The sequence below is a fragment of the Toxotes jaculatrix genome, chromosome 15 (genome assembly GCF_017976425.1).
Source record: "Toxotes jaculatrix isolate fToxJac2 chromosome 15, fToxJac2.pri, whole genome shotgun sequence".
Classification (NCBI taxonomy): Eukaryota; Metazoa; Chordata; class Actinopteri; family Toxotidae; genus Toxotes; species Toxotes jaculatrix.
Window position 1 is genome coordinate 18468481 of NC_054408.1, and position 12852 is coordinate 18481332.

The 12852-nt window shown below is 40.1% G+C and overlaps 2 protein-coding genes across 9 annotated transcripts in view; one reads left to right on the forward strand and one right to left on the reverse strand.

Annotated features, from left to right (window-relative positions):
* Nucleotides 1-1618: 1618 nt before the first annotated feature.
* On the reverse strand, nt 1619-10095 carry LOC121194786 (basic leucine zipper and W2 domain-containing protein 1-A-like). Its single transcript, XM_041057827.1, has 12 exons — nt 9992-10095; nt 9256-9329; nt 8488-8664; nt 8046-8140; nt 7866-7931; nt 7524-7659; nt 4017-4126; nt 3598-3768; nt 3114-3260; nt 2712-2850; nt 2367-2489; nt 1619-2169 (listed from the first exon to the last, which is right to left on the reverse strand). The coding sequence occupies exons 2-12, from the start codon at nt 9317-9319 to the stop codon at nt 2138-2140; spliced, it is 1260 nt and encodes a 419-aa protein (XP_040913761.1). The 5' UTR covers nt 9320-9329; nt 9992-10095; the 3' UTR covers nt 1619-2137.
* An 897-nt stretch (nt 10096-10992) lies between these two features.
* The window catches only part of myo1b (myosin IB), a 57988-nt gene continuing 56128 nt past the window's right edge, over nt 10993-12852 (forward strand). For 4 of the 8 annotated variants that reach the window (XM_041056559.1, XM_041056562.1, XM_041056560.1 and 1 more), the window contains exon 1: nt 10993-11249. The gene's annotated coding sequence lies outside the window, so the exon portion shown is untranslated. The remainder of the gene's footprint in view (nt 11250-12852) is intronic. The other 4 variants (XM_041056564.1, XM_041056566.1, XM_041056565.1 and 1 more) reach the window with 1 other exon arrangement.

Consider the following 12852-nt stretch of genomic DNA (forward strand, 5'->3'; position numbering starts at 1 on the left):
TGCAGAATATAGATATGAAAACATACATTAAAAGTCACCGAGAATGCAGAACCCTCTGTAATCCACCAACAACTTTCGCACCTTGGCATGCTACACCTGTGAGAAAAAAAAAAAAAGAAAACACAGGTAAGCCATGGGATACCCAACAGCATATGTAATTGCTTAAAAAATGGCAGATAAGCAAAACAAACAGATGTGTCAGGGCACAGAGGGCACAGCTCATTATGCCAGAGCATCCTTCGATGTGCAGCTATGCTTGGTGCCTGTACAAAATGACACACAGGGAGGAGCTCTCTGTGTGTGGTGTGAAGTGAGGCAGCGCTGGTAACAAGCAGATAACAGTCCCACCAAGATGGCATTGCCAGTGCTTTGCACAGTAACAAGTTGGGTGGGGTGTCATTGCCGTTCAGCACTCCTCACACGCAAGCGTGCACGCACTCACACACACTAATCACAAAGCAGCCGTGTTTCCCCCTGCCGGCATGTCACTCTCCCAAATTGTTTCATGTTCTTTAGAGCGACTAAATAAAACCAAAAGGCAAACAAATCCTCCTGGGACAGAGGAGGCAGCGAAAATACTTGTGTCGGATACTTTGTAGTTCTGCCTGTGTCTAATACTTTCTAGTCTGGTTTCTTCAAAATGGCATTTTCTATTTGAGCTTGACTGTAAAACTCTGGAAGGCTTTAATAAAAAGAGGAGGCATCACTTAAGGACTTACTGCCATCTATTGGCACTGAGTGAAACTGATTATCAGTTGATAATGATTTGTTATGCTCTGCTGTACTGTACAGCATATTCCTTGGAAGTATGCATGCTGACTTGGACTGGTATGGATTATCCATTCTATTTGGAGAGTCTTTCAGCCTCCTCTTTATTTACGTATTGTACTTCTTACCATAGCCACTCCTGTGCATTCAAGGTTAGAACGACTCTTTGATAGCTGATGCTAGAAGCAATAATTTTCCTTCAGAAAATACTCAACCAAGCATGAACAGATCCCGTCCAGACAGAGAGACAATCCTGTTTGAAGTTCAGGCCTATAGATGTAAAGAGTATCAAAACTTTGGTTTGCTTGGGAAATCAAAACTGAGCTTGCTAACACTTAATCGTCAGGAATGGGGTTAAATATGTACTCCAAAATCAGAGTTTGTTTGCAGCATGCCATTACAATGAGTGGTCTGTTTTTTGGACTTTGTAAAATGACTTGTCCTAATGAATGTGTGCATGGCCTTCCATTTTCATAACATCTTGAATCACCATCTCACTCTCATTTTTGTATGCTTGACTGAACCATAATTACCATTTAAAGTGGGAGAGGAGTGAAGTGAATGAGATTGTTGTTTGCACCTCAGGTCACGCAACCCCGGCAGCCTTTCTTGATTACTTGATTAGGTGAGGCTAGGGGAGATCAACCAATGGAAAAAACACAGGTTGATCTGTGACACAACAGATGTATTTCCCTGATTTTCTACAATAACCTCTCCATAAAATTTGCTGCGTATATACATGACTGCAGTTTTCTGCAATATTTTTCAACTTGCTCATAACAGTCTGTTTACACAATAATAATTATTTATTGTGACTGTATGTACCCAGTAATAATGAACACAGCAGAAATGAAAACCATGAATTTCCATTTATTTTTAAAAAGTCAAACTGTGTGGTAAAGAGAATAAAACCCTACAAAGCTAGCATGTTTCTGTTATGTATGGAACAATTAAATTTCATTTTATGGGGCATTGCCACCACCACCATTACTGTTTGAAACAGCACAGCTTCATCAACAATAATGAATCTAAAAACTGGAAATAAATTCAAAGCCCCCCCCAGAGGACCAAGATATCATCTACACAGCTACACAGACAGACCTCTGGCAAATAACAGTTCCATGATGAAATACAACAGCTGTGAAATATGCCTTCAAACTGGCAAAATTTAAAGGGAACTATCTTTCCAAGAAAAAAACAATAAAAACAGTATTAAAGCCCTTACATTACTGTTGAACTAGGTATGAGGAGGTAGAGAATAGAAAAGGAAAAAAGAAAAATAGACAAACTTCTGTAACAAATCCTTCTACTGCATCTGGTGCTGTGTTTAGGTAAAAATACAAATCAAGATGGTGGCTGTAGCCAGTGCTCAGTCTGCTTCCTCTTCCTCAGACTCGGACTCTGGAAACAAAGACATCGGTCATCACTATGCTCAAGCATCTATGCACATAAAGCATTACAACCAATGTTTTTTAAACTTAGAAAGGGGGAAAGAAAGAAAGGAAGACACTAAATAGTGGAATCACCAGTTAAATTAGTTTGTTATTCAGCACAAATGAGATAAAGCATAAACCATGACAAGTGAGTGAGGTGCTTACCTTCCTCTGCGTTCTTGAGCCATTCAACAAACTTCTTCATCTGTTCAAGGAAAACACTCTTTCCTTTGGCTAAGTGGGCTTCATTGTACCACTTCAGAATAGCCTCCTCGCTCAAGACGTCCGCTTTAAAGAACATACAAAATAAATAAATAAATAAAAATTCTATTAAACGCAATACCTACCGCACAGATGCATCTGTGGGTGCTTGAAAAATAAATGTTGCCAGGCAGGCTGTCGACAAACTTTTGGCTGCATTCACATGCTTTTCCCATAATAAAATGAACTTCTTCTCCAACTGTGAGGGTAGAAAATGGAGTGTCCTTGTGGACACGAAAAAGAAATTACCTTTGTAGAGCAGTACAACAATTTTCTGGAAGGCCTTCATGAAGTGGATGTTGTCATAACAATATTCTTGGATCTTCAGCAGTAGAGTAAGTTCAGAGAGGCCCTGGGAGGTAAAAGCCTTCAACAGTGGGCTGTATTGCTGAGAATGTAAAGGAGGAAAAATTCACATAAGAGTCGGGTGGAGGGAGGGTGTTTTCTATGATTTAAAAAACTCTTGGGTTAGTAAATCAATTATCCTCTCTATTAAGTTAAAAGCATATAAAAGTCTGGATTTTGAAACATCTCTGAGGCACAATTTAAGAGGGACATCCCTGAAGTTTCTTCAGATCTCTCACTGTCGAGCGTTTTGTCGTGACTGCCACAGAATCAAGGAACGGCAGAAACATATAACAGAGGAGTCACCTTTAAATGTTTGATGGCTTGTTCTGTGACTAGCTCCTCTTTCTTGTTCCACTCCACAGAGCTCATCACACTGGACCAAATTAGTCCAATCATCGTTTGCTCGGAGATGTTGTTCTTCTTGATTTCCTCTCGGGTGTAGACGATAATCTGTAAGGCCAAAGACCAGAGATGTAACACATATTATTAGCAAAGCAGGCAACTCAAGGCCGGTGTACGCTAAGGCGTATGCCTTATCAAATCCAGCAGGGGTCAGAAGTCTGAGGTATGAGAACAGGATACAGAGGACTGCAGCAGCAGATTAATATGGTCAAGTTGAGTGGATTTCAGCAACTTGTCATTGATTCACTACATCCTTTTCATTAGCACTCCTCAAGACAAAAGGGGTCAGAGGTTAAGAAGAAAGCAATCTGAAGTGGTACCCTCAGTGTTGTCGTACAAAAAAGGAACTCAGTGTAAAAGAAGCTCAAAATGTAACAAGGCTTACATCTTTGAGGGGCTCCCCACGTGACATCTGCTCCTCAAGCTCTTTCTGCAGCTCCTTGCGAGCACCTATGGATTGCTGGTTTCTGGCAAAGTCCGAAAGCTCCTTGAGCCCAGCGTCTGTGAAGTACTTTGAGAAGTGCTCACAACTGCGCTTGTTGGCAGGGAACAGCTCCTGAAAAGTCACACAATCAAATACGGAGGCAGACCCTTTTCAGCAGACAAGCCTTGTTTAGCAATTAAGAAGCCCTTGTTCATTAATTGCCTGAAGTACTGGATGCCACAACAGTCTGGAACTCTGTTAAAGTCATGCTGATTATTACTTTTATTTTCATCAAACAATCACACACATGCTGTTTCTGGGAAGTATAAAAGCTTCACCTAAACCTCGTAAAGATTTTGTATTTAAGATGTCATTCTCACCATGAGCCTGTTGTCCATGCCAACCTTTCGGAGACTGGCAGCAACAGAGTTGATGTCCTTTTCAGAAAGCCAGGATTTGAAGAGTTTTACAGCAAAGCATGCTGAAACACCTGAACAAATGCATCAAAATGTGAGTCAGCTGTTGGTAACAGACCTGCCAGGATAAAGTTTAGGCCTAGAGTAATACGTTGGTAAACAAGACTCTGCAGGATGCGATTAGACAGGTTTTATCTGGATCAGTGCCTCAAAAAACAATGATGCAGTCCACAAAATGAGTTCGAGCCACAGGTATATTAAATATGCATCTCTGTCTAAACAAAATACAATATGATTTCAGGGAACATCATTTCATTGACAGTTCTATAATGAGAAGGGGTAACAACTCCCTTCTCTCTCTATCATATTCATTTAAAGTTCTTGATACAACACAAACTGAGTGGTGATCATCTCTGTAGTGGACCAACCACAGCTGTTTTCCTCTTTCACAAACAAAAGACAAGTGGCTGAAAATACCATTTTTAGAGGATTCACATCAAAACATAAACAAATAAAAATATACTATTCATATACAGCGGTAAGAATCCTTTGGAATTATCTACATTCATGTATAGATTTGTCTTAAAATATGGTGAGATCATCTAAGGTGTGATCAAACACAATCTGTAATAACTAATTCTAATTCCACGCTGAATATATTATTGAAACATTCACAGTGTAGGTTAGAAAAAGTATGTGAACCCCTCGGTTAATGACATCAACAAAAGCTAATGGTAGTCAGGAGCAAAACTGGAGTCCAATCAATGAAACCAGACTGAAGGTGTGCGTTAGAGCAACTTTGACATATGAGAAACACTCAAACATTCTGAGTTTGTTATCCACAGGATATGCCTCACAAAAATAGACAGATCTCAGGAGAAGGTCAAGAAATGTTGATTTACATGAAGCTGGAAAAGGTTACAGGGTCATCTCAAAGAGTAAAGATACTTATCAGTCCACAGTCTGAAAAACTGTCCAAAAAATGGAGACGGTTTAATACTGTGGCTCCTCTCCCTAGAAGTGGTCGTCTAGCTAAGATGACTCAAAAGGCACAACGCAGAATGATCAGTGAGGTGGAAAAGAAGCTAAAGGCTTAAAGGGATAATAGGAGCTGGTTAACATCTCTGTTCAGCAGTCTGCCATATGCAAATCATGATGCATGGCTTTGTGGAGTATGGTGTCCATGGCAGGACACCACAGAAGAAGTCAAAGAGCAGCTTGACTCTGCACAACACTACAGAGAAAGTGTTTTGTGGACTGATGAAACTAAGGTTGAATTGATTGTAAAGAACATGCAGCACTATGCAAGGTTTACACCCTACATAGCTGGTAGGGCAGTGCATAGAAGTACAGTGGAGGGAGCATCATGATTTGGGGCTCTTCTGCCTCTGGGCATGGACAGCTCACCATCAGAGGAGAAAGTCATGGTATCTTACAGGATAATGTCAGGGTGGGTGTCCGCAGGCTGAAGCTCAGCTGAAACTGGGTGATGCAGCAGGACAATTTGACCTTGAACATCCAAGTAAATCTACTACAGATTGACTTCAAACAAAGAAAATCCCCTATTCGAGTGCTCCAGTCAGAGCCCCGACACGGCAGATGCTGTGAAATGACCTCAAGTTCACAGAAGACTTCCTAAAAATATGACTGAGGTGAAGCAGTTCTGTGAGGAAGATTTCCTCCTGAACGTTGTGCACGTCTGATGCACAGCTACTGGAAGAGCTTGTTTCAGGTTGTTGTTGCCAAAGGAGGTTCGACCGGTTAATAAATCCAAGGGCTCACTTATTTCTTCCACTAGCACTGTGAATGCTTAATGCATGTGTTCAATAAAAATCAATTGTAATTGTTTGTGTTTTATCAGCTTCAGCACATTGTGTTTGTCTCTAAAGCATTCAGACCCTTTCATCTATTACACACTTCATGCTGTTGCAGATTTATGTTTAAAGTGATCAATTTCTCTTTTTGGCTGTCAATCTACACTATAGAAAAGCCATCATTTTTTAGAAATGAAGTTTTTAGAAATGTCTGCAAATTTATTAAAAATCAAAAACTGCAATGACTAATTTCCAAAAGTGTACAGACCCTTAATTCAATACTTTGTAAAAGCCCACTGTGGAATGGTTACAGCTTTGAGTCCTCTTGAGTAAGTCTCTATGAGCTTTGCACACTTGGATTTGGGCAGTTTATCCTTTTCTTCCTGTCGGATCCTCTCAAGCTCCATCAGATTGGATGGGAAGCGTCTGTGAACTGCCATCTTCAGGTGTCTCCACAGATGCTCTGTGGGCTTTATCAAGGCTTTTGTTGGGCCAGTCAAGGACACTCAGAGACTTGCCCCCAAAGCCACTCCAGCATTGTCTGGGTTGAATGTTTTGGATCATTATTGTCCTGAAAGGTGAACCCAGTCTCAGGTCACACACACTCTGGAGTTGGTTTTCTTCAAGGACCTCCTTGTATTTGGCTGCATTCATCCTTCCTTCAGTTCTGACCAGTTTCTCTGCTGCTGAAAAGTTACCCCACAGCATGATGCTGCCACCACCATCCTTCACCGCAGGGATGGGATCAGCCAGGTGCTGGGCAGTGCCTGGTGTTCAACAAACATAGTATTTGAAGCTCTGCCCAGAGAGTTCAATTTATACCAGGGAACCTTTTTCCTCTTTTCCTCTTATTATTCTGTCTAACTGCCGAGTGGAGTGCTGCTGAGTTGGTCATCCTTTTTGATTTTTAGTAAATTTGCAAAAATGTCTAAAAACATGTTTTCACTTTATCCTTATGGGTCAGGAGTGTAGACCGGTGGGCAAAAATTAAATCTACAACTCAGCAAAGCATGACTCCTTCACAAAGGTGAAGGAGTCATGAATACTTTCTGAAGCCACTGTATGTGTGAATGCATACATGCAATTGACTGTCATCATTTTTTTTTAACTCTTAAATATCAGTCTCCGTATTAGTTGGTCTTTATTTGGATCACTTGCCCTGTGCTGGCACTAGTCCTTTGAAGGTAATGTGTCACGGCTGTGTGTCAGTTTGCACACTTGTCTATGGAATCAACTTTAGTGCCAACCAACAATAATTAATAAGAGCCAAAAGAAAAAAAAACAAAAAAAACATCTACCTATCATAAATATACATCATGACAAAGCAAGTCTGCAAGTCATATCATTAGTCACCACTCATATTTACCATTTACCAACTTATAACAAAGGACAGGACTGTAATAACAAGGTTTATGAAAGAGGAGGAACCACTCAATTTCCTTAATCAAATAACTCACAGAACCTGAGATTTAAATTGCACTGATAAGAGACATGACTGTAGGCAAGCAAGAGGATAGTGATTTATCAATGTTAGAAAAAGGTAATAAAGAAGGACAAAAGATTAAAAACAAAAAAGCACAAGATACAAGATTTTTTGCAAAACAAACACAACTAGGTCCGTCTAGGACCTTCTCTTCTGAGGAAGAGAAATATGTACCTTCTTTGACCAGGTTCTCATTGAAGAGGCTGCTGAGGATGGATGCTGAGATATTGCCGTTGGCTAGCAGAATTCCTGTTAGCATGGCCAACTTGTTGCGCTCAGACTCTGTGAAGCCCTTGAGAAACAGTAGCAGCTGGCAGAGAGCAAACATATAAACACAATCCTTTAGGCTAAACTTTGAGTTAGGCATATATTCATATTTTTTTTAATATTAGGTTGGAATAAAATGGTCACGACTTCAGAAAACTTAACTTAGACAGGTACTGTGTCTTCCTGAAAAGATACTCTCAACAAAAAAAAAAACAAAACAAAAAAAAACAAAAAAAGCAAAACACGAACCTTTTTAATCTCCTCCTCAAATCCTTTCTCCAAGTATTTGTAACGTCTGATGAGCTTGTTAAAGACCTGAAAGTAAACATAACAGATGTTTCATTATTGGTACTGACTGAAGATTTTGATTTTTTTTTTTTAAACTTTCTTGTGATAACACTTCAAAGTGAGCAAGAGCTTGGTATTCACCTGTGCATACGCCTGCATGGTCTCCATGTCCTCTTGTGCTTTGAAGAGACAGAAGTCTGTGCATGTCATGTCGTCTGACAAGGTACCCCCTGGGGCTGTAAAGGAACACACTGTCTTAATTTTGGGAGTCTTGTGCCTCTGGTGAGTAGGTTTGTGCTTCAGAATTCATGTCTAAACTTGCATAAAACTGGATTTAGTTATTTTAATGTCTTCATTGAAGTAGATACTGTATCAAAAACACAATTGCAGGCACCTGTTTGCTCTTCTCCTGAATCCTGGTTAGTATTGGTCAGATGACGCATATAGTGCTTAGCTGTTTAACTGCCAAACTTTGCACCATCATAACAATTATCACACAAAAAAAAAGCCCGAAATAGATACTGCTACTTTAAAAATGTTTTTTGTAAAGGCAGATTAAATCTAACAGTGTGCTGCCATTTACCCAGCATTCCACCAGCCACCAGGATGTCAAAGAGAGTCTCAGCATAGCGTCGGTAGTCAAGTTTGGCACCAGAGGCATCAAGGAACTTTGCGACAGCTTCCAAGTCTGTGCCAGTTTGGTTCAGACCTTGTACGATACTTTCCTGAAACTGGGAAGGGTCAAACCTCTCCTTTTCATCTGTTTGAAAGACAAATATTAATTTCAGTTTATCCCTGCTACTTAATTATTATCTCATGAGATTCAAAAAGACATATCCAAAACCATACTCATGTCATGAACATACACAGAGTTATATTTTTTTTTTCTTTGCAAAAGTTGTGAAGGCCACTGTGTTTATGTTAGGTTGCTGTGTGTGTTTACTCTTCAGTGACAGTGAATAAAAACACTACTGATGAATGTGCATTTATTTGCCACACAACAATTTTGGACCACACACTTTTCCATGTTGAATATTTAGTCAGTTAACAAATAGACATGGTCTTTGGTGATTACCAGCTGACACTGCAGGGCTGGTACTGTTTTCACCTTGTGAGTCTTTGTGTGTATGTCATCATGGAAAGATGTGGTCCTGGAGACAAGATGGTCTCTAGCTAAACCGTACAACCATATTCCTGTGTTTGTCTGTTTGTAAGCAAGTAATTGGTGTAGTGGTTTTCATGGAACCTGGTGGAGACTTATTGATTGATAAATCACTGACAAAGACTAGCCAAACAAGATAATCAGATCTACTGAGAAGAATTGTGTGACTGTTTCCTTTAAGTGTCTTACCTCTTTTGCGAGTTTTAAAACGCTGGCCTGTTAGCGTAGGCTTCTGCTGCCTTTGATTACTCATAAAAGACACTCTGAAAAACAAAGGGGGGAAGAAAGAAGAAATGATTAGGACATTTAAAATCGTTTTCTCTATCTTTCTAGAAAAGACAGAAAAAACTGTATTGTTAGGTGATGCACACAGAAGTTAAAGTCATCTCTGTAACTGGAATTATTGAAAAGATAATTATGATGGGAACAACCAAGTGAACAACCAGCGCAGTGGACGTGGGTATAATCACACATGCAGTGCAAGGTCAAAACAAAAGGGGATGTAATGATCCCTGACTGCTCGGCGCAACTCACTCACACCAACATAAATGTTCGTTAACGTTACAGTCCGAGGTAGCCAACATCACGCTAACTCTAGCTGCATGGGATCTGGCGTATTCATAGCGACTGACTTGGACGTCTGTCTACCAGTGTTCACTGTTGTGTTGCGAGTGTATAAAACGACACGACGTTAGTTAACGCTACATATTAAAAAAAAAAATACTGGCTAAGCAAGACCTGACAAAATGGCATAAATGTGACTTAAGAACAAACATTTCTACAGGCAAGCAGAGCCAACCCGGATGTCTGACTTCAGACAACACCGGACAGATTTCCTTTATTTTCCTGACGCAGTACCACACACAGTAAGCTTCAATATATGACCACCCCACTCAATTACTTCAACCAAATACAAACAACTCACCGAAATCCTCTTTATGAGCAAAAACAGTGCGTGAAATAAAAACAAACACCACTGGACTCTAGTATCACCAAGTACAACGGAAAGGAAATTGTAGACGCAACAGCGCATGCGCCTTAACACTGATTCTATCTGGGTCACCACACTTGTGTGGGGAGAGTAGAATTCATAAGCTGTTTAAAACTGAGAAAGTATGGCCTAGTGAAATAACGGTGGCAAATTTACCAGCCAACATAGTGTTTAATACATTATAGTTTCACGTCTGCTCTGCCTGTTATGCAGGGTGGATCAATGTAACGACAGTCCTTGTAATTACTAAATTAACCGCCCCCCCCCCTCCCCGTAAAGTTCGGAGTCATTTAAATAACGAGTAAATGAACAGAAAACATAAAAAAAAACAGTAAGGAAAACTTGTTCCTGCCTTTCACAGACGCATTTAAGCCTCTGTTTTAACACACGAAACTGACCCGGAGCTGATTTCATTAAACAATTGGTCAACAACTCGTTGCTATCTAGAATGAAGACACAGGAGGGGGGTGTTGTGCTGTCGGGCGTATGGTGTGTCTGTCTATGGGATGAAGGGAAACCTTTAAGGATGCGTTACCGTTCACCTCGTAAATCTTGGTTCTAATTCAACGAACTTCTCTATACACGTTTGGTCAAATAGAATTTTTTCTTTTTTTCTATCTTTACCCAAAAGATTGAATTTTGAGCCTAATAATTCCAATTATTTTCATAATGCAAGACGAAATACACTAAAACACACTCATTTTCCATAACTTATCATCCCATATGAAAAACACACCCTACTGCACACAGATGTGTTAAATGTAAAAAAATATTCAGTAGCCTTTGCTGTCTAAATGTTTGATTAAACATTAGAAATTAAAAAAAAAAATACAATGAATTCCAAATAATTCCTACAACATTTGAAGGCATCATATCCCAGTCCCACTCCTCCTCCCTCCGCACTGGAGGTGATTAGGGGACGCTGGACTAGCCCAGTGACGCCGCTCCAGCCGCTCCCTACGCCCGGCGGACCCCTCAGTCTGAAGTCCGCCCAGAGCTCCATTCAAAGTCCTGAGAGTCGGATGAGAGCCACGTCCAGCCTCATCCAGCAGAACAGACACGAGTTAACCTAAAGACAGCTGGGAAGGGCTTCAGGAGCCACTCCAGACTTGGGGAATCACTTCTGGGATCCTACTATTGTCCGGAGAGTGGATTTAGGACAAGAGGGAGCAACTCTTGCACAGATAAAGAGGTAAGTCCAACATCTTCTTTTTTTTTTTTTGGTTAGGTGCTGAAAATGTAACAACTTCGAGTCCTTTCTTTGTGTTTGGATCATATTTGATCCGTTGTTGCATTCACGGCAACTTTTCTGTAAAGTTAACTTTGCATTAGAGACCGTCTGCTTCACCACTCATTCATTCCTCCTCACTTCGAGGAGGAGGGGGTTGGGATTTTTTTTTTTTTATCTTTCTTTTTTCTTTGTGAACGAACTGCAATGGCTGGAGGATAAAACTGACAGGATACTTTTATTTCCGAGTTCTGTTCAGCTGTTTCTTTCTTTTATTAATCCAAACCAAAGCTCATTTAGCACTGTGAATAGTATGTGTGATCGCTAATTGACTACATCTGTGGGCTTAAGCACCATCTTTGTCATTCAAGACTCAAAAGTCAAACCACTGCAGACACCGGCGCAGAAGACAGTAGCAGATGCGTCAGCTCTTAAACTCGTTGCGAGTTTAGTCTTTTCGGATGCTGAGGTGAACAAAGTTGGGTTTATTCGGCGGTGGTTCATAGCGAAATCAGACACAATAACCGCACATATTCGTCTCATCAATGGAAACTCTGCTCTCCACTTTGGCCTCACTCAAAGTAAGAGAACCACTATCCTTTTTTCATTAACGTTATGTCCTTTAATTATCTACACGATCTGTGGACACAACAACACAACAACACAACTGGATCTACATTGTACAGAAGAAGGATCGATGTCAACTGGAAAAGTGGCTAAAAGGGTTAGAAGGTCCATTACGCCCCTGGTTTTAAGAGATCATAATGCCGGAGTAAATTACTGCTCAGCATGGACTGCATGAATAAAACTATTCAGTTCTCTGAGCAACATCCCAAAGTTCCCTCTTGTCAAAGTTGACTTGCTTTCTTTCTCCCCGGGCTCCCCTGTGGGATCTAGTCTGGAACTCATAGAATCACACAAAGAGGGGAATACCGTATGGGAAGAAAAACTACTGTAGCTTTAGAAAAAAAAAGTTTTACAACACTGCAAAATTACATACACTGCTATTCCGTTAAATAAAAAGATGGCTGAAAGTACATTAAGTTGTTATACCATTGAAAAAAAGTCTGTGAAGTCGTTAAGGAATGCCACAAAAACCGTCACTACATGTACTTTAGGACTATTGCTGTCGTTTTACTGTACATTATAGTGTGTATTTGTTAATGCATACATTAAACATGTCTGCATCTCTGATCTCTGGCCTACAGAAACTGCTGATTGTACTCAGTCCAAACATAAGTCTTGATTTTGACTTTTTTTTTTTTTTTCCAAACTATGATCTTTTACAGTTTAGAAATATTCATGTTTCAGAAGTTTGCAGCCATAGCTGACCCAAAACATGAATTCAGTGGAAATGGTTCAAACTCACAGACTTGTTCCTTCAGATCTTTCAGTTTGTGGGTTGATTGATTGCCTTGTGATGCAAGATTATTTCTACAGCAACTCTTAATTCCATTTGTGAACTTAAATCCTTAGAGAATCAGATAAGACTTTTTTTTTTTTTTTTTTTTTTTGTAAAGGATTGTGTCTTTCTCTTTGTGGTTTTCCACAAATATGTCCCGCCTTT

Excerpts from the sequence above, each read along its gene's own strand:
- LOC121194786 (XM_041057827.1), bottom strand. The coding sequence starts at position 9,319 with ATGAGTAATCAAAGGCAGCAGAAGCCTACGCTAACAGGCCAGCGTTTT. Across the intron at positions 7,932-8,045 it reads CCATGCAGGCGTATGCACAG|GTCTTTAACAAGCTCATCAG; the intron begins GTGAATACCAAG and ends GTTTACTTTCAG. Across the intron at positions 7,660-7,865 it reads TTGAGGAGGAGATTAAAAAG|CTGCTACTGTTTCTCAAGGG; the intron begins GTTCGTGTTTTG and ends GCTCTCTGCCAG.